The sequence below is a fragment of the Acipenser ruthenus genome, chromosome 26, assembly GCF_902713425.1.
Source record: "Acipenser ruthenus chromosome 26, fAciRut3.2 maternal haplotype, whole genome shotgun sequence".
Taxonomy (NCBI): Eukaryota; Metazoa; Chordata; class Actinopteri; order Acipenseriformes; family Acipenseridae; genus Acipenser; species Acipenser ruthenus.
The window spans coordinates 22,993,535-23,014,707 of NC_081214.1; the positions used below are offsets into that span (position 1 = coordinate 22,993,535).

The following is a 21,173-nucleotide window of genomic DNA, read 5'->3' on the forward strand; positions in this document are numbered from 1 at the left end:
CTTCCATTCTCTCCCACACTAGAGCACATGAACAACATACTTGGTGTGCCAGTCGTCCACATGGCTACGAGCACACAGTGTGTCTGTGCGCAGGGACAGCTGTCATACATGTGCCAGAACTGGGTTTGGTTAATGCAGAACCATTTGAAAGTGTGACTCTCAAACGCTGTCTCTGAAACGTTAGGCGCATTCTTCAGTAACACAGTGTGACTCTACGAGAGTAGCCTGCCCTACTGGGTGCATTGTGGGGAAGAATCCACTTAATAAATGGCTGCATAGCCTCGCAGACCACAGCCTGCTGCTATTCAGGAGAGGATCATTCTTTCAAACCCATGACTCTGTAGGATAGACTGTCATATACATATACAATGAAGTAAAACAATCTGAAAATGAACTGCTCATCAGGAAGTCCCTGAATGCCGTTATACAAAGAAGATAAGTTCTCCTTTTGTTCCACCTTTTTAAAGTGGCTGCTGCTTTCTGCGAGTGTACTGTGCTATCTTTTCAGTCTTCCTTTCCTCTTTGTTCTCTCTCCCTCGGTCTCTCTCTCTCTCTCTCTCTCTCTCTCTCTCTCTCTCTCTCTCTCTCTCTCCCTCTCTCCCTCTCCCTGTCCCTCTCCCTCTCTGTCTCTCTCGCGTCGTGCTGTAGGTTAAACGGCGTCTGCCTTCCTCTGGGACCTCCACAATCTTCATGCTCTCTCAGACGCCCAGCAGCCACAGCTTTTCATGGAGTGAATGAGGTGCTTTGCTTGTTCTCTTGTTTGCTTGTTCTCTTGTTTGTTTGTTTGTTTGTTTGTTTGTTTGTTTGCTTGTTCGGTTTGTCTATTTATCTTTTTCTTTTTTTTTTTTTTTAAGAAGACTGATTTTATAATTTTTTTATGTGAACGTTCAAGCTGCAGGTTACTGTTTTATACCAGTTTTTTTTACTGTTTTTATTTATTGATTTATGGGTTGAATTTATTTAGTAGAATATTCATTTATGCATGTACTGTGTTTCTTTTGTGTTTTTTTTTTTTTTTTTTAAATGGATACTCATAATACCCTACATAATTTAAAAGGCACATTTTTAAACTCTAGCCCAGTTAAGTCACAGCAGAATCGTGTGTGTTCTGTGAATGACTCAGTTGTTGAGGGTTTAATAAGTTTGGTTAGGCACGGCTGAACTGTTCTTACGTTTCCTGCAGCCTGAGATGAACCTGTCCATGTGCATGCTGTACGTGTGTGTGGCATGAGAGTCCAGCCTCTGTTATCTGTGTTAATAGTGATCTGTATGCCAGTGTGGTAAAGCATACTGTACCACCCACAATATCAGCACCAGTACAGCACATGTCAGGACCCTGCATGGGGAAGGAGCCCCTCAGTGTAGTGGAGCTCCCCAGGTGCTGGGGAGCTGTGCTGGCTGTGCTTTTAAGTGTCTCTTGCCTCGCAGTTCCAGAAGAATCCGGGCCAGTCAGGAGCAGGAGACCCCCTGTCGCCCCAATCTCCAGCCAGACCCCTGCTGTTCAGAAACTTTTCAGACGAGTCCAATACTGTCCTTTAAACAGGTACCGGGGCCGGACCCTGCTGGCTGTGAGACTCGCACTCCTCTGCTGTCGGAGGCAACCTCTGCAGGGGCTACTGAGCAGACATCGCAGTGTACCAGGATCTTATCAACATTTCAATACAAACAAAATCTGATCCCTGATTGGAGACCACCCGGGCCTCTGCTGATTGAGAGCTGAAATGAAAACAAGCTTATTAATAATGTATGTCAGGGGGAGTGGCTCCCAGTTTTCACCCTTAAAGACACGCCCCTCTGGTACCTTATTCATGAGCTAGATTTCTTCAGCTTTGAGTCCCTGTTTTGTGATTCTGAGGCTTCCCAAAATTGGTCCGGGATGCTTTGATTTATCTATGTGCTCCTGATTTTTTAGTGTACTTGCCTGGCAGAAAAAAATATAATCACATCTGAAAAAAAGTTAGTGCCCCTGCAGGAGCTGTTATTGAATTGAATTGAGTCACCTTTTTATTTCCTTTGATCCAATTCTAATAATTGCTGGTGTGGGGTTTTTGTATGTTGTGTTGTATGATGTAATTTGTCAAAGGTGCAATACTTGTCGAAGGCTTCTTTTTGTCTTTGAGTGATAAAGCTGTGTTGTCACTGCAGTACTTTGGAAAGGAAGTATTGCACCTTTAGGCTGTTCCAGTGTTTGGCTTGTTCACTGCATGCTGATCTCCTCCGCTGACGTTTCTCTGCTAATATGCAATGCTGGTGGTTTAGACTGGGACGGGAGTGACTAATCAAAGGAGCTCATGATTTGGTTTGCTTTGAGAACTTCATTGAACTGGCAGAACTGAATGAACAAACAACACTCTTCTGTAGAGGTTTGCAAAATATAAAAGATATGAAATGATTTTCAGTTTTACTCAAAAGTGTAGTGCAACCCTGATACTTACAACAAAAAAAAAAAAAAAAAAAAAAAAAAAAATATTTTTATAGGAAATGGCTTTCAATAACATATTTTATTGAAGGAGTATGATTTTTTTTTTTTTTTAAACTTGGTGAAAATGTGAATTTGTAAGATGAGAGATGTTGAGGTTATACCATCCCCCAGTCTTGAACAGAGAGAAAGTGTTTGTTTGTATTTCTACTTCTGCCTCTTTTAATAAGTAAAGCCTTTTGTGAAATCCAGTTATTTAATCTAGTTTCTTTCTTATGATTTGCAATGGACTGAATTCGCCTTCTTTTCGGCTAAAAAATCACTACTAAAAAAGGAAAGTTCCCACTCCACGTTGCGGTCCCGGCTGACGGTTTTGTTCGTTCTTTGCAGAGCACCAGCGTCACCCCGCTGTCATACAAACGCTTCAAGGAACTGTACTGAATAGGGAGGGCTACCCGGAAGGCTGCCAGCACATCGTGCAGCGTGGAGTTGCCCTATCTTCAGCTCTGATCAACACCTTGCCCAGCGACGCACTGTCCTCTCAGTGACGCCTAACAACTGGGTTTCAGGGCAATTCCTTTTCTTTGCCAGCAGACGATTCCTGTCTGGCCCAGTTCCAGAGACAGGAGGCAGTCAGGTTGACCTTGTTTCTCTTACAGAACAACAGCCCACTGACCTGGCAAGACTTGCCTGTAACTTAAGAGCGATTATTTCTGGCAATTCCAGTTCTAAACTTCGGGGGGAGGCTGACAATACCACGGCCAACAGCTGAACAATTTTCAATGATTCTGCTGGGATTTAAATGTATATGATTATTGGTGGGTGGGGGAGGGGAGGGGGGGGGGGGGGGGTGGTTATGTTTTGGAAGGGCATGTTTTACTAAAAGAAAAAAAAAAGAATTTTAGAAGATTTCTGTATTAAAGATGTGATGTGCAAAGAAGGAAACTAGAAATGCAGTGTGTAAGTGCAAGGGTCGGGCAGCACAGTGTAAACACCTGTGACGTGTAGCACGCACTGGTTTGAAAGGGCTGCCACATGACCCATTTTCATTTGTCATGCAAACAGTATCTCGGGTGGCCAGTTTTGAGACGTTGCTGCAGATTTTCTCCCTCCACTTCCATGAAGGGACTGTAGGAAGTGATCTTTTGAGGAGTTGTCACAAACTTGTCATGTCAACCAGTGCTGTCCTGGCGGCCATGGTGTAGAGGCAGGTGTTGCTATATTTCTGATCCAACCTCCTTTTTATATATGTATGTACTGGACTCCCTTTCAACACATCCCCTATACTGTACAATGTATCGTTCAAGGAGTTGCGATCTGGATTTGAGACTCTTCTGATTTCCATTTGACCTCTTCTCTCAAATCCTAGCTTGAACTAAAAAAATTAATAAAAGGAATCACACATTGCCAAATGACAGTTGCCAACTACAGCCTTACAAAATGTATATATGCTGAAAGGGGGTTTCCTTTTGTGCCAATGTTTTATATACTGTACTTCCGTTCCCTTCAGCTTGTCTTCGGAGCTAGTTTCCTTTTCCTACCTTACCTCAACACTTCTTCAGAGGGTCAGCCATCAAATGCTAAAACAGACGGTTAACGACCCACTTAGGGGTCAGATGAGAAAAACCCAAACAGTGAGACCACAGGGGATCCAAGAAGAGCCAAAGAGCAAATCGAGGAGCCAGGCTTGAATGTGGCAGTCTGGTACCCCTGCCTGTGGGCTGAGATTGCAGCGTTGACTTAACGAGACGGCACTGTCAAACTAGCTCTGGAGACAACGCTATTGAAACTGTGCTCGTGTGCATTAAGCAAGTTACTGTACCCCCCCCCCCCCCCCCCCCCATTCTACATTACAGAAGTGCCCGTTCAGTGTCCTAGCCGATTTTCTTGACTCACGAGGTTGTGCGTCTGTGTTTTGCTGAAATTACATTCTATTCAAACATGTTGAAAATCAAATTACATGCTATTGGATGATCCATGTTTTTGTTCATAAGTTCATTAATTTTCTTATTTATTGAAATGTATAATTTACTTTGATAATTGTACAGTATTTTATATATTCTTAATATTATTGAAATTGTGATGCATTTATATTTGGTACAAATTTGTCCTGAGGGTCAGATCAATGGATTACTTGCTGAGTCATGCCCTGCTCTTGTATGTGATTGGCTCAATGGCAAAAGCCTGCTCATGAATAATGCTGGAGAGGCGGGGCATTCTGGTGTTCTGAACATGCAGGCCCCTCCCCTCAGCATTATTAGTATGGAGGTTCATTTGGTCCCACTAGTTTTGTTTTTAGAGTGTGCTTATTTTCCATGAATCCACTGTGTCTATTTTAAAACTACCCAGCACATTGTGGACATTCTTCATGGTGAAAACCAACATTCCCCATACTGGACCAGTTGGTGTGTGTTTTAGCAGAAAAGGTCAGTTTCAGAAATAGAGTATTGGTTTAGAAGTGGGATAAACAGAGGAGCGTGGTAGTTCCAGTTCCTATTCTTCTGAATTGATTCGGAATTACAGTGCTGCTATGGCCGTACTGCAGCAGTAGTGGCAGTGCTTCCAGTTTGTATTTAATAAGGGGCAGTGGTTCTAAGTGGGCAACACAGAAAGCAGAACATTACATTTAACACCATCACACATCTTCTGATCCGTTTTAGCCGATCCCTGAAGTCCTGGGCAGGATTTGCAAGGAATCTGTGTTGTAGAATACGTTTTTCTAACACTTTATAAAAAAATGTTCAACTAAACGCATCCTCATAATGCAGTTTTGTAACTTGTATTTTTAATCTTTCAGCAAAGGTGTGTGTTTGCTTTATTTAAAAAAGAAAAAAAGGAGAAAGACACAGTTGTGCTATGAGAGCAGAAGACTGTTTCCAGAATGCATGTGCAGCAGTGCTGTCTAACAGAGCTAAACCACTGTGCCCCCCTGACACCTTCAGAGAGAGGGGAGGACAACACAGCCAAGCTCAAACCAGTGCTGTGCTTTACAGGGTGCCTGTACACCTCGGACCTGCACCAGGAATCATATCATAGGAACCGGTCAAAGATGCTGCTTTTAAGAAGGCGTCTTTTACATCTCAAACGAATGTCTGTCATCGGTATCATTTAAATAATAATAATAAAAAAATGGAAACAAGAGTGATGTGTGTGTTTGTGGTTCGGTCTGGTTATCTCATTCTGAGACTTTCAAATGTTTGTTTTTGTTTGTAAATGCAAGTTTACACAAAGCATGTTGCGATCTTCCCAAAAGCTGCCTCACTTGACCTATGCATTTTATATTTCGATCTGCCCGTGGAGACGCTAGGAACCAAATTATTTTTTGGTAAATTATTTAAAGTTGTAACCGAACCCCAATGCAGCTTGTGAATCAGAATGTATAAACCAATACATACTGGGAATCCATTGCAGTCCCATCCATATCTTCAGTATTTGTTCCTAAACTACAGTGTTGCTGTTGCACTGTTTTTACAAAGGTGAAGCCCTGTAAATAGAAACTGAGACACCCATGACATTCAAAAACCAGCACCCATACACATCCACAAAAGCACAGGCAGGCGTACATAAACACGGAAATGTTATACTGAGCTCTGAAAATAATTCGGAACTCTCCGTTTCCAAAAATAGATTTGCAGTTGCGTTTTCATTTCTTCTGCATTTCTCAGTACTTGTTGCCCATTTCAAATTACAGGGTGCGGTTTACCGCTTCGCTGGGTAGGTCTTGTTTGTAGCACAGAAAGCAGTCGGGAGTGTGACAGGGTGTGTGTGTGCTGTGGATTGTGTTTAACTTGTTATATGTAGCAGGGTTCAGTGTGTGAGGCAGGATCGGATCTGTTGCTGTCTGTATTGAGAAGGTGGCAGCGGGGTTGGGCTCGTGCAGGTCATTCTTTTGGTTATTTTAATTTTTGGAGAGTACCAAGGCTTTTCTGATGGGTAGAGGAATACGCTGGTGTCCTGAATTGTCTCCAATTGCACACAGTTTACTACACTTGTCTGACTTGCCTATCCAACTGTCTCGTATTAGTTTGTTGATCAGTACGCCTGTGTAAGATATCTATTTTTTCCATTAATAACCATTGCAAACGATTAAACGCAATGCTCCAAGCCAAAAACATGAATGAAGAGATTTCCTATGATCTTTGAAAAACTGAAATGGGACTTCACTGTTTTCTCATTAGTTTGTATTCCTCCCTAGCAGTGAGAGATCTACAGGGGTCTCAATAAGAGTAATGGACAGGACCTCTTACTGTACACACAAACATACACACAGACATCTTTTATATATCTGACACATACAGAAATTATAACATGGAAATGCAACTCCTGCAGGGAATCCCCAGCTTAAGCCTGTCACTTTGTGAGTAGGAGATCAGAATGTAGTTTAGAGCTGCTCTTGAAAACAGTGCCTGCTGGTGGATGAATGAGCAGGGAGTGTTTAGTCTGTCCACAGAACGGGTGTAATTGTGAGAGAGAGAGAGAGAGAGGAGGAGGAGGAGGAGTGGCGTTGGCTGAAACTCAAATAACAAGGCAGGGCTGTCACAGCGGGACTGCAGGTACAGTACAGTGCAGTACAGCAGCTGTGCCGGAGCAGGAGGAGACGAGCAGACACTGAACGAATTAAAATCACCCTGGCAGAGTTTCAAAAGCATGTGCCTCCCACAGTTGAGAGCTGACGCACTGAAGTACAGGGAGCTTGTGTCAGAGCTGAGGAGGACTGGAGAGGAGCAAATGCCAGGGGTGTCTGATCAGTCTTTATTTTGCTCTGTTTTATTTATTTGAAGTATTTCTTTTGAAAAATGACTCAACGGTTGGGCCGCTTTGCAATCGGCAGCACTTCTCGGATTGAACTGTTGGTGCTGCAACAAGATACTTGCTTTGGGTGCTAGTTTTCCATTGATTTCTCAACAGTGATTTGTCTCTCCCTCTCTGGAGTATAAATATCTACATTTTTGCCTGCTCAAGGTGACTTAAGCTTTGGCACAGGGAAAGAAATGCAGTAGCCTCCGCGTGCATCAGAAGTAGCAGCATCCTATGCTGCCCTGTTCTAGAGTGAGAAGTTGCCTGTTTTAGAAAGCCAGCCACTTCCTGTTAGGAGCTTTTCAACAGGGCAGGGATGTGAGACAGTTTGGAACCTCGAGATCCATGGAATCTGATCCCAGCGCTTCCAGCGATACAGGACAGGACTTGGGAGCACTGCCGCAGGATCTGGTACGGATCTCTGAGACAGAAATGGAGAGTTACCACAGCCTGCTGCAGGTCAGCTCGGAGCTGCAAGCCACACTGCAGAGTGAGTACTCTATACACTGCGCTGTGCGGCCCTCCTCTCACTGCGCTCTCTGTCTTCTGTATACAGGCTGCTGGCAACCAGTACCAGCAGGAGCAGCTGACTAAGTGTCTTAGCTCTGCTCAAATTGAACTGCATTGCTGCAAATACAGTGCTGTACTGTGTGCAGGGTACTGACAGCGTCCCGACTGATTCTCGTTCTCATGTGTTTAAAGTGTTTTTACAGGCATTTGACCCAGTAAACGCAGGAAGCTGCCCATCAGTGGCAGGTGTCGTACTGACGTGAGCTGTAACAGTTTCAAATCCTGTCTTTCATTCAGGGTTTGTTTAGTTATTCAGATACCAATCTTGCTTTCCTTGTTGCTGTGGCAACCAGCAAATTAAACAGTGCATGTTAAACATGCTTGGAAACATCCAGCAAGGGGTCCTTATATTTAAGCACCATCCGGCACACTGCTTGCTAACTCATTATTTTCTTACACAAAAAAAGGATTCTATACAGTATGTGGAGATACAACTCCTCTAATTATAACTCCAGGCTGTCCTGTATCTTAATCCTGGGAGGGGGGAATTATTTGTGCATTTGTTAAAATATTATATAATATATCTTTTTTATTATTTTCCTGTATTGTAATTTAGCAAGGGCTGCTAGGTTAATCTATCAGTACCACAGGATGTTAAAGTTCACGAAAAGTTCAATTCCCATTCCCAAATGAAAGCGAAAAAGACTCGAGTCTTCAAAGCTGGTGCACCGTCACTTGACAGAAAGCTTAACAATAAACCATGTGGGTGCACATCACTTTAAGAGGTGTTGGAGTAACCTTTCCTGGTGCTGCAACAGTAACACGCTTCATTTTGAAAAGGCTTTTGAAACCATGCCTATTGTTTGAGAGGAACTCCTCCCACTGACTCGGGTACAATTAGTACCTCAGAAACAGGTGTGTGTGTGTTTGTGTGTGACCTTTGCAATGAAAACAAAACATACAGCAGCAGCAGCAGCAGAGGCAAGCGATTACTCCCAGCCTGCGGTGCTTTCCAAACCTTTTCCATGCCTGCTCTGTGCATCCTGCTACCCGGGAGGGATTAGGAATATAGGGGAGGGGTGGGCTCAAGCTGCTGGAAGTTTAGTTTTTAATGTATCTATTTGTTTTCTTTTTTGTTTCCGCTATATATGAGTGTGCCAACGTATTTCTTTTTGAGTTATCAGCATCCGCATTGCCCAAGATAAAGTCACAACGTCTGTGCGTTCAGGATCACCACAGCTGCAAGTTCAAGGTCACAGATGTTGCTTTCCAACGGGCTGGGCAGAATTGAATCAGTCAGAGAGATGAGCCAATCGCACAGGAGTCATTTGCCTGTTTTATGAATCCCGACACATATTTGATTAGATAAGCATGTGTAGCAAAACCCAGGGGTGGAAATTCAAATTGTTTAAAATGCGTTTCAGTAGAGAACCCAACTACCGGTAACTAGAATGACAGTGGGTGCTGGAATCCACGTGCCGTGACAGCAGGGAGGAGCAGTTTATTTTGCTGTTCCTCCCAGGTTTGTGTGCCTCGCTGGACCCTGTGTGGAACTGTGGTTGTGTTTCCTCATGTTTGTGGTGCTAGTGCAGTAGCTCTCTGGTTACAGGTCCAGGTTAGAGCTCTGAGCTCTGGAATGAGTTGTAATTGAGAGCTCCTCAGCTCTGTGAACCCAGTCAAGTATAGCAGCTACCTGCATCCCCGCAGATCAAGTACAGAAGCCAATCATGTGAAAAGGGTTTGGAACTTAGACATTTTTCCAACAAGTAATGCCCAGTGTGCAAAAATAAACTTATCTGCTGCCAGTCTTGTTTTTTTCCATTTGTTTTGCAAAATTTAAGGTCATTTTTCATCGTTGCACCCATCTTTTAAAGTTTATCTCATAATGATAAACAACCTACTGAAGGCTGAAGTTATTTAAAAGTGGTGTTCATAGCATTTCCCAGATGCCATTTATTTCTGACTTTGTCAATAATTCCTATCGCTTTGAGTCCTTCACTTTTGTTTTTTCAGTAGTCACAACATTGGAGTACCTCTGTGTGTTTAATCAAGCTGAAATCAGCCGGATTCCAGGGGAATGTTTGCTGAATTATGAAGTACTTCTCTATGCAGTGCTTCTCTATGCATTGCTTCTCTATGCAGTGCTTCTCTATGCAGTGCTTCTCTATCAGATAACAGGTTGTTCATGTTGTTTTCTAATACAACACAGGCAGAGTCTGAATTGAAATGCACACCATGTTGGATGGTGATCTCCTGTGTATTGGGTAACATTGACAGGTAATATCAGACTTTGTGTGCAACTAATTGAGAAGACTGGATTTGACAAGGAAGGCATCTATTGAATCGTAATGTACAGTAACAGCTCACCAATGAGAAGATGATAGCAGTGGTGTTTAATGGAGGGGCTCAATATCACACAGATCCACATTATTAATGGAGTTTGGGTCTGATGTTTTGCCACATACACCTGGAAAGACTTGCACTGTGACTGGCTGAAATCTTAAAGTATTGCATAAGCGAGAATATGAAAACAAACCCCCCCCCCCCCCCCCCCCCCCAAAACACCCACCCATTTATTAATCTGCAGAAGCCTTTGCAAGTTCACGTTGCCATGGATTCTCGTGAACACCCTGCTATTTCTAATGGACATTAAGGGTTAAGTCATGCTGTAGGCTCAATGGGACAGATGCAGTTGTGCCTTTAGGGTCACTGAATGTAATATCTGTGCAGCATTATCAATGTTTGTATGAATCTGAGAACAAAGCATCAACCCCTGGATGCACCCGTTTCCAGCAGACTCATGGAAATAACCATGGGAACATTTGGGAACAATAGATCAAAATATGGAATGATGGACAGGAGAGATGGGGCCCTATTGTTGTGCCTGTTTGCCTGTGAAGATGCCTGGAAGATGTATTGTGCTATACTGTAACAATAATGATAGCCTGTACAGTGTGCAATCATGAATAACTATTTCACAATGCAGTACAAACCTGCAAAGCTTAACCGTTGCAGTTCACTATAGAAATGCAGTCCATCATAAACCCTGGAATAAACTTCATGGTGTGAAGTATGAGGACAGGTTCAAGTAATCCAGTGGCTTTAGTTTTTAAAGCATGCTGTGATTTATTTGAATGGTGCTTGGTTTAGGAGGGGGTTGAAGTGATCACCTGAGGAATCACCATTGATCGTGTCAAACGCCTTACTCCTATAAGAATAAGCTAACGGTGTGCTAGCAAGCCGCTTGTTTGTTGTCAAACTTTGTGGAACTATTCCAGATCATGCTTTGGGAAGAACTAGTGCAGCAGGTCCATTGAAATATAGACACTGCCATTGGATTAGGTGCTCCCTTTGTTAAGAAGTGTTTTATATCCTGCCCTCAGAGCAACAATAGCATCTTTGCGTGGGGTGACAGGTTCATTCATGAAATATTTAGCATGCTAGTAGCTGATGGACAGAGTTCATTAACTAAATGATGACAGGCTGCTATACGCTGGTACAGCAGGTAACATGCAAGCTCAGCTCAAGGCTTAAGCTTTCATTTTTTAATGTCCTACAATATCGAGTCTTATTGACAAAATGTTAAGCACTAGACGCATACTAAAAAGTGTTGTTGTCAATGCAGGAGACAGTTGTAGTTATTATTATTATTATTATTTAAATATTAATGCCAGTTAAACATTTTATAGTTTCCTAACGGAAATGGTGATTACTTTCTCTGATATCGCGAGACAGTCACATGATCACAGATAAAAAAAATAGCCTAGGCGACAGTTGCTTGATTAAAGAATAAACCAACCTTTGGTATGCTTATGCAATTTTCATATATGTCGTGAACAATATAATAAGTATTATAAAATTGTAAATGTGTAACAATAGTCACGTACAAGAGCTTCTTTTCTTTAATTGATGTGACGCTGTGTTCTATTCAGTATGGGTGCACCTTCTGTAACAAGACTTCAATAAGTCTGTATCTGTTTGTGTGTGATATCTCAGATCTATACAGGACCTACATACAGTACAGTCACCTGCCTCAGTAAATAGCAGGTGATGGGTAATAGCAGCCTGTCTGTGTTTGCTGTATCAGTCGTGGAATTCTCTTTAAACCCTTGTTTCAGGAATTACAAGCCTTGAAAACAGCACAAACCCCAAAATACTTTATGTCCGTACATTTCAGACAAATACCTGACTGTGTGTTGCAATGGCCTGTCTGTCTGTCTGAATGCACTCCACTGATAAGCAGTAAAGGCACCTGGCATTGTGAGGAGCACAGTAGTATCACACATTTTGTTCAGGGTTTAGGGATGACCCACTATTTTAACTTTAGTAATTTTACCCAAACTTGCTAGATTTGTTTTTGTTTTTGCATTCGTTATTTTTTTTTTATTCTGATCCTCTATTTTCAGTGTAACTATGAAATAATTATACTGCGCCTTTATTTTAAGCACTGTATGGCATTGAGCTAGTTTATTACCTGTTAACTAGATTACTTACACATCAAAACACAATCTGCTTCATTAATACCTTAGGCTAACAGCAGGTGTTTAAAGGGTCATTCCCCTGTGTTGCAGGAATAACAGCACTAGGGGGCAGGGTTGCGGAGCTGCCGGGCGCACCTGTGCTCTCAGGACACTTCATGACAAGTCACTAGTATGATTGTGACGTTAGCTGCCCAGGAATGGGAACAGTCTTGTTTGTTAATAGGGTGGTTAATGTGGACAGACCAGTGGCACTCAGAAGATAAGCATTCGTAGAACGAAAAGCAGGAAAGCCAGTATTTCAATAAGGAGGAGATATTCCTGAACGATTGCATATTGAGAGGTAATTTCAAGTTGTAAGAGATAAGGAAAGAACATATAGGTTACACCTACTGTAATTATTTATCAGACCCAAAGAGCACAGTACTAAGAGAGAACAGGCTAGGACTATATCACGCACTCACTCACAATAGGTTATACCCACCTTTTTTATAAACAGTCAGTAGATATCCAATAGGGGTGCTTGTGTATCTCCATCATAAGACTATCAGTCATATTTTGTGCTCATATATATATATATATATATATATATATATATATATATATATATATATATATATATATATATATATATGCATGCTGTGCATGTTTATCAAATATTGTACTGGCAGTGTCCTGACCCAGCACATGTTAAAATGTGCAAGCATTGATTCTTTTGGAATGGTACGGCTATCTTTTCATTTTCATGTGGTTACTTTCATTGTATATCTATTGGCTCTGAATTACATGTAACCGAACTTCATACCAATTAAACAAATTCAATGAAATGAAACAGTAAATGGATTTGCTGCAGTCAGTGTTGTTGCGTACACAAAGCTTTATGCAAGGTGGCTTTCGTTGTGAGCTACGAGGCTCCACTCTAAGTTTGCTCTTGTCTCCTGGCAGGAGCTGCCATTCCGATGAGGTTCCAGGAAATCTCTGAACACATGGAGAAACGGATCGCCTACCTCTCAGGTAACAGCTGTTAATAGTTTACCTGTACTCTCTTTGGTAACCTTGTTCAATCATCTGCATGTGGGGTGTTCATCTACACTGCCACAGGGATGGAAATAAGACTCCTATTGCATAGCGGTTTGATCCAATCCTGGTTTTAATACAAGTTTAATAAGACACACCTGAGCTTGTTACCCATACACAGAGGTTATCAAGCTTGTAGTAAAAGTGGGGGAAGCACTTTGAGTCTTTGCTGGTCATGAAAGGCACTATATAATGGGAGATCCAAGCTGAACTGTAAGATCCTATTTCTTGTTGTATGTGTCACTCCTCTTATCTCAATTCTTTAATGTTTATGTGTTTGCCTCTTCCAGGTGGTCGAGGAGAGGACTCTGCTGTTGTCATCACCCTCCCAGAGTGCTCCAGTTTTAATGAGGTTCCGGAGGATGCGCTGACAAAAGTGTTGACCTACTTAACCATGATTCCACGGTGCGTGGCTACGCTGTACCTCCCTGCATTGCAGTGCCACCACGCTAATCCTGTATTCACTACAGTGCAGGAGAATATCTGAGGAATTGATAGCCGTGGTCAGCATTTCTCATCTATATCGGCGGTCAGAGGCACTTCCCTGCTCCTGATTCTATCAGGACCCTGCTTAACACTCCAGTGATGTCTAACCCAGAGCTGCTCTGTGCAGGGTTCAAGAGGGGTTCTGCTGGATCATGCAAAAGCTGTGCTTTTAGAGTTCCTTTCTTCAAAAGTGAAAGAACTGTGGTGGTTAGAGAAATGTGCTGTTAAATAAATCTAGCATCTCTGCTGCAGTATGACCATTTTTTATGTGTGCTGAAAATATGTGTGTCTTTGTGGACAGGAGTATGTGTTTGTGTTTTGCATGTGTCTGTTTTTTTGTATTTGAATATGTGAGTGTGTGCATGTGGTCATGTTATTCAAACTTTTTGATAACAACAGTTCAGATAAAGATTGCGTTGATGTGCTTACTTGAAACAATAGTCCCCTACAAAATATGCATGGCTTAAAATTCTAAAACTCCCTTTTCCCCGTGTGTTGACATGGCTTTAAGAATCATAAATCTTATACTATGAGAAAATGTAATGCCCCTTCAAAGATAGCAGTACACAGCCTGTGTGTGTGCTTGCCCAAACAATGCAGTGGATTTGCATGTGTGGGTATTTAGAAGGTTGATTTGTATTTAGAAGCCACATTGCTACATTGAGCTCCTTAACAAAGTATTGAGTAAGAGATTCATTGTTCCTTTTACCAGAGGCACATTCAACCTGCATTTATTTGGTTTCTTCTAAACCCCTCTACTGTAAACAGCATTGATTTGAATCTTCAATAAAAACCGCATAAAATACACATGCATCAGCATCCAAACACAAATGCATGAAGATATACTTGATAAGACACTGTGTCACTGAAATGTCAGGTTCGAATTTGTTTATTCAGATATTAAAAGTAGTATGAAAAGGACCGTTAAAATGCAAACCATTGTCTTCACTCAGAAAAGGGTTGTCAAGCTTTGTAAATGTAAAGTGCTTGCTCAGCCAGCTTGTAGCTGGACCAGCACAATGGGTTTGACCACATCACTGCACACGATATACAGTCGTTTGAGCACATGTCTTGAGTTGTGTTTTAATTGTGCAGCAAACACAAACTGAGGGGGTTATTTATCACAATGACAGTAAGACCAGCAAAGTGAATGTAACTGTTTTTTTTTTTGTTTTTTTTAAATTCAGAAAACGTGAACCCGGAATTAAATTCATTCTTCTCCTGGACCGGAGGATGGACACCTGGTCGTCAATTAAAGCTGCTCTGTTCAGGATAGCGGTAAGGCTGGGCACTCTGCAGTGCGTTTGGAACACGCTCTACATTTCCACTTCATTTGTTATTTCACTTTTTTGTTTTTAAATGTCACTTTAAAAACTATAAGATATTTATTTTTGCATTAAACTTTATAACATCACTGGCTATATTATCTCATCTAGCAGTACTATCCTAAATAAGGAGATACAGTCGTTACATGCCAAACAGTTATAAGCTGCTTGTTATTTATCGGCGCTGTAAAATGTTTATACAACTAAACTCTGCCTCTTTCCGACGCCGGGGAAGCCATGCGCGCTCTCCGAGGTGCTGAAATATGACGTCACCAGGTGGTCTGGTAGATTCATATTAAACAGTGGCACGTCTTTATATATTCAACGGCGTCATGTTTTAAAAGTTATGTTCCTCAATTCTTTCTCCCAAATGTTCGTTTAACTGAACCCATATACGCCAACTAAAAATATATAACAATCAGAAATGAACGAATAAAACACTTTTTTGTGTATGTCACAGTTTAAATATGTAAAATGTCTTCGTTAATAGAGAATCGTTGATATAAATACATTGGTACATGAATAAAGTAGACCTTGTTCTTGAATGTGAAGACATTTTTTATATAAATCTGATTACGTTGTGTTTCTTTATTTGTTTACAATTTTTTTCGACCCCCTACCAAAATCTTCAGTACACCTGCGGGGCTGACCTGCCGCCGAGCGTTAGAGTTTATATCCTGGGACAGTCTGTTTGGCACGTGAAGGGAGGCGGGCAGATTGCGTACGTGCGTGGAGATGTTTAAATATAATAATACCAATAGAGAGCTGTGAAGGTGGTGAGAACGCGCCGTTTCTAATTAAAAGAAGACAAATCAAATTCATACGGCGTCTCTGTGGAACTGGTGCAGCGTCCTCTGTGCTGAAAAAAAACCGTATAGTTTACACAGTGCTGCCACCGTGCTCCTGGCAACGGCATCGTCAGCTTTGCAGATGCCTCTTCTGGCCGGCCCCTTTACCGGAGCTGAGCTCTCATACCGCGGCGGCGGCTGGCGGGTGGCAGCGAGAGGGAAAGACCCCGATTATCCGCCCCCTTAACAGGAATGGCCGAGGCAAACCCTCCGCCGGGCATGGCGAGGCTCCGGAGGACCACGGTAAAGTGTTTCTGATCATATAATTTCTATACTGATACAGTACTGTGCTTCCCAAGTTCAAATGCATTGGGGAAAAAATGCTGCAGAGCGGTGTTGCAGCTATACTGTAGCACAGAGGCAGATCGACTTGTGTTTTACTGTGTGGGACTGGTATATGGCATTTTGTGGTGCAGAGGTAGTCTGCTGTACAATACAGCTTAGTCATGCAATTCAGGTAGGGCACGGGCTTTAAGTGTGCATTAACACCTGTATAAAAACATATTACCCTGAAGACCTCGGCGTGATTACATTTGGAGGCCAAATATCACGGAGAGTGCGTTATATTGTTAATTACCTGGGCTTGCTTGCTAGGTTAGCATTGCAGGACACCCCGATGTCAGCAATGCTGGTTAAAACACCGTGGTACAACAACACGCTCCCCCCAAAAAACAAAACAAAACAAACACGTTTGAGAAACTCCAATATAGTGGTAGCCAGTAGGTGACCTTGTTTGACACGAGCCAGTTTAACGAGGCACGTGGCACGCACTCGAATTTAACGATTTCCTTTCTGAAAGTTTCGAGCAGCTCCGGTTTGGGACAATTTCAGACGTCAAGAAACACGATGTTAGTGCAAAGTGTATTTAAAAAACAATATGTTAAAATGAGTGTCCATCGTTCATTTACCACGAATTGTGTTTTTAAGGCAAAAAAAAACCCAAACCATATATCCATCCTCGCAGATTTTTTAAACTGTTCGTTAACCTTCCCCGGCGCATTGCGTGCCTTTTTCACACATTTTTATAGATTGCCCCGGGCAGCTGCTCTTTGAACGCTCTTATTGTACTGTAGTCTACATAGCAGTGAGCAGATTGACAGCTTCTGTGGTCGGCTGTGTCTCCAGCGAGATGTTAATTACACGTTCACATCTCAGCTGACAGAAAGGAAGTCCACATTGAGACAGTGAAGAGCTGGAATGCACTGCATTAACACACGTTTAACACCATCCCCTCCTGTCCCAGCCCGGCTCAGCGACAGCTGCAGCAGTTAAAGATTTAAAAGCAACACGATGACAGGCAAGGGCATGTTAATGGCTTTGTAATTGGGATGACATTTTAGGAACGTTGCAGCTATTGTTCTGGGGAGTGTTGCATTTGATGCTTTCATGATTCCTTTGCTTTTTAAAGGTGTCATTTCATAGCGAGTTGCCGTTCATTAGTTTTAGTACCATGTTGTGACAGGATAGTGCCACAGTCCAGGCTGGTTACCGGCAAGAAACAGATTCAGAGACAAGGTGGCTGCAGCTTCAGCACCAAATAAACAAACTGGAATAAATAAACAGGGCACGAGGGCCAGAATAAAAGGAATGCAGGATGGGCATTCACCTCACTATGCAGGTCAAAACTCACCAAGCTCCCCTCCCCAAACAAAGGATTGAGCTCCCCTTTATACAGGTAGCCACTTCTCCCCTAGCACCCCATTACCTAACTGGGGAATGGACACACCTGTGATCATTGGCAGGGACAGAATTAACCCCATCCCTGCCAACCTTACAGTCCCACACACACTATTTACACACACATGTTCATCACACCACCCCTGATCATTGCTTTTGATATCTTAGTGTATTGAAATGGATGGCAGCCATTCAAAGAGGTCTCTAGTGAATACAGTGTTTGTTGCAATTCTAGATTTACAAAGGTTTTGCTTCAGTGCACCACTTTTATGAAAACAGAAAAAAATGATACCAAACCCAGGATTCTAAAGGACACGACAATTGTTTCGTTCAAAATGCGACTCTGGATGTTCTCTGACATGGACTCACCTTGAATGTGTGTGGCTCGGATTAGAGTGCACAGCGCCTCGTTATTCCCGTTCCTCCCGTTCCTCCCCCAGGCCTCCTTCCCAGGGAACCTGCACCTGGTCCTGGTTCTGCGTCCCACCAGCTTCTTCCAGAGAACCGTCACGGACATCGGCTTCCGCTTCAGCCAGGAGGACTTCATGCTTAAAATGCCAGTAAGAGCTGAAATATTATCTGCGGGTCTGACTGGCCCTTTAAGAGAAACATCACATCCCTAATGTGTAATCATGTGTGCAGAAGGGCCGCTGTTTTTAAATGGTTACTACAGTATTATATAGTCAGATTGTAGCAAAGAATTGCAAAAGCATGGCATGTTAAAGGCACGATATAAGCATGGAAAAGTCATGGTAATCTGCAATGTACTGGTAAACCCAGTCCAATTTACTGTAATACCTTTTTTAATGGAAAGTGATTCAGTAAAAGCACTGTGTATATAAAGTAAGTGAGCTGTGTACGAAAGTCGGTTCTGCAGCCTTGGAGCTCCAGACCAGCCTGGTTCTGTGGCTCTCCTGGGTCCAGTTCCCTCTCCCTCAGACCCGGTTCTTGTGTTTCAGGTGGTCATGCTGAGCTCTGTCACCGAGCTGCTGCGCTACATCGATGAGAACCAGCTGACCCCGGAGTTCGGAGGCACCCTGGAGTACTGCCACAGCGACTGGGTCGTCCTGCGCACGGTACGGGCAGGCGGGCCACACTTCTAGAGGGAAAGGCCCACCCCAAGCTAGCATACAACACATGGCAGTGGTCTGTCTTGTAATTGCACTGTGGGACAAATCTACATATAATTCTACTGTACGTCTGTAGATCCTTCTAAAGGGATCAACAGGGACTCTGTGCTTCTAGTTTACTGTAGAAGTCCATTACGCCCCACTTCCCTGTAATCCGCTCCTGTCTTGCTGGCTCCCCCTGCAGGCCATCGAGAGCTTTGCAGTGACTGTGAAGGAGATTGCTCAGATGCTCCAGGCGTTCGGCACGGAGCTGGCTGAGAGGGAGCTGCCCAACGACATCAACTCCATCGAGTACCTGCTGATCGCTAACACAGACAAGTACAAGCAGCTGAAGGTAGGGCTGCATTAGGAATGGGCTGGTTGCTAGCCGTGCCTTCCTCCTATTGTCTGTGCCTTGCTTTTTGTTTGTGTTTTGAGATATTAGTGTGAAAACATTTCTTGTGGTTGGTATGAATTGTGTAGTGGAGCAAATAAAACTATGAAAATACAATCTAAAGCTACTGTAAATCTCTTTAGCTAACTGAATGAAAAATATCTGCCAGTGACGCAAGCCATTAAAAAGCCCTAAGAGCTTGATTAGCCCAAGTGTGCAGGTGACAAGCTCAGCTGTGTCTTATTAAACTCGTAGTAAAACCAGGAATGGATGAAACTGCTATGCAGTGTAACAAAGCAGATGTGTGGTTCATTTAGGGTGGTATTCTACTGGCGTGTGTGATGATGAGTCTCTCTCTGATTGCCCCCGTTTCACAGGAAGACATGCACTCGGTGATGAGGGAGGGCAGACACCTGCTGTCGAGTCTGGAGGAGTCTGCGAGTGCCGAGTCTGAGCAGGAATGGGACGTGAGTCAGGACTGGCACACCGTGCACAGGTACAGACAGGAGACAGCAGAGAGGAGCCGCCCGGGGCTCAAGGACACTAAGTGTTACTGCACTGCACAATATGTTTTCTAAAATGAAAATCTAAAAAATAGTTCACGTTACTAAACAGCATACACTCACAGATCTATTTCATTGCTTGGACTAGAAACAGTAAAAGAATGACTTATAAATGTCTCGGAATTACTACATTACACATACATGAAATTGCTGGAAATCACAGTTAATTTTCATGAATATTAACTTTTTTTGCTGTCACTAAAGTTGCTTAGAATTACGTACAGGAAAATCAGCTAGGAACTGCCTAAATCTCCAGAACTACACAATAAAAATGTTTAAAATGTTTTTAATTTTCATTACTTACTGGTCTTTTTTAAGTTGTTATTAATTACTTTGTTCCTTTGAATTGCTACAAATGTGTTTATTCTTTAAGTAATTCTTTAAAGGTGTATTAGATGGCAGGTTGATCAACAATCTTATTTATTCCTATTTTTCGCATTTTGAGGGATGGAATCATAATGCGTTGTGATTGTTTGACTAGAGTGACCTTTCCCATAAGTGACCCCCCCCCCCAAAACAACTTGGGGGGCCCCCGTAGCACACTCTACCCGCGGGCCTGCAGGCATGCGATCCTGAAGCTGTTCATTCTGTCTGTCCTCAGGCTGCTGGCTCAGCTCCACGACATGGAGACTGCATTCGACGGGTTCTGGGAGAAGCACCAGCTCAAACTGAAGCAGTACCTCCAGCTCTGGGGGTTTGAGCAACACTTCCACGAGGTACAGCAAGAGCAATGTGGCTGAGCTGCAGTGGTGCGGTTCTGTAATTTAATTCATGAACTAGAAATCCTCTTATTCCTGACCCTGGTAGCTCCCTGTCAGTGCATTAGCTTACCAGCCGATCAGTCGATCCTAAATCAGCAGGCAGTGCGTGATGCCCGGGCTGTGGGTTTGTTTGCAGATGGAGACGGCCCTACAGCAGCTGTCTGCTCAGGAGCGAGAGTTACCCGGAGCGGGAGAGAGTGTCGCTCAGACGGAGGATCTCATCCGAGGTCTGGACACACTGGAGGGGAGAGCTCAGGTGACACAACATTTGAACAAAGAATGGACTTCATACTCCATTAGTGTATATCAAGTTAGACTATCATTGTGGCACAGGCATTTTTTCATGTGGGGTCATCCGGGCACATTAAGATAACAGGATTGCTTGGTTGCTTGGTCATCCTTTTTTGAGTTGGCTCCTTCATTCCCCCCTTCCGGTTCTCCCTGTTTCTGCAGGAGGAGATGGGCCGGGCTCAGACAGTGATCTTGCAGGGGCACCAGCTGGCTGCCAGCCACCACTATGCCCTGGCGCTCTTCTGCCAGCGCTGCAACGAGCTGCGACACCTCTCGGACGTGCTGACCGCCAACCTGCGGGCCAAGAGGGAATCCCTCACCCGCTCCAGAGAGCTGCTGTCCCTCCTAGAGGAGGTAAGACTCCGATAACTGTAAAAAATGCAATTCTATCAACCTGAACGATGTGCGCTACTTCATGTAAGTATGTGGGATCAGTGT

At 43.1% G+C, this 21,173-nt stretch overlaps 1 protein-coding gene across 11 annotated transcripts in view; it reads left to right on the forward strand.

Moving 5' to 3' along the window:
- Nucleotides 1–21,173, forward strand: part of LOC117430753 (phospholipid-transporting ATPase 11C-like) — a 64,529-nt gene that overhangs the window by 28,730 nt on the left and 14,626 nt on the right. Inside the window, exons 1-11 of one of the 11 annotated variants that reach the window (XM_059001629.1) lie at nt 6,983–7,706; nt 13,150–13,218; nt 13,572–13,686; nt 14,955–15,045; nt 18,058–18,177; nt 18,577–18,693; nt 18,932–19,081; nt 19,498–19,616; nt 20,285–20,399; nt 20,581–20,700; nt 20,898–21,089. In XM_059001629.1, coding sequence (XP_058857612.1) covers nt 7,562–7,706; nt 13,150–13,218; nt 13,572–13,686; nt 14,955–15,045; nt 18,058–18,177; nt 18,577–18,693; nt 18,932–19,081; nt 19,498–19,616; nt 20,285–20,399; nt 20,581–20,700; nt 20,898–21,089 — 1,353 coding nt within the window. In that variant the 5' untranslated portion in view covers nt 6,983–7,561. The other 10 variants (XM_059001625.1, XM_059001627.1, XM_059001628.1 and 7 more) reach the window with 10 other exon arrangements.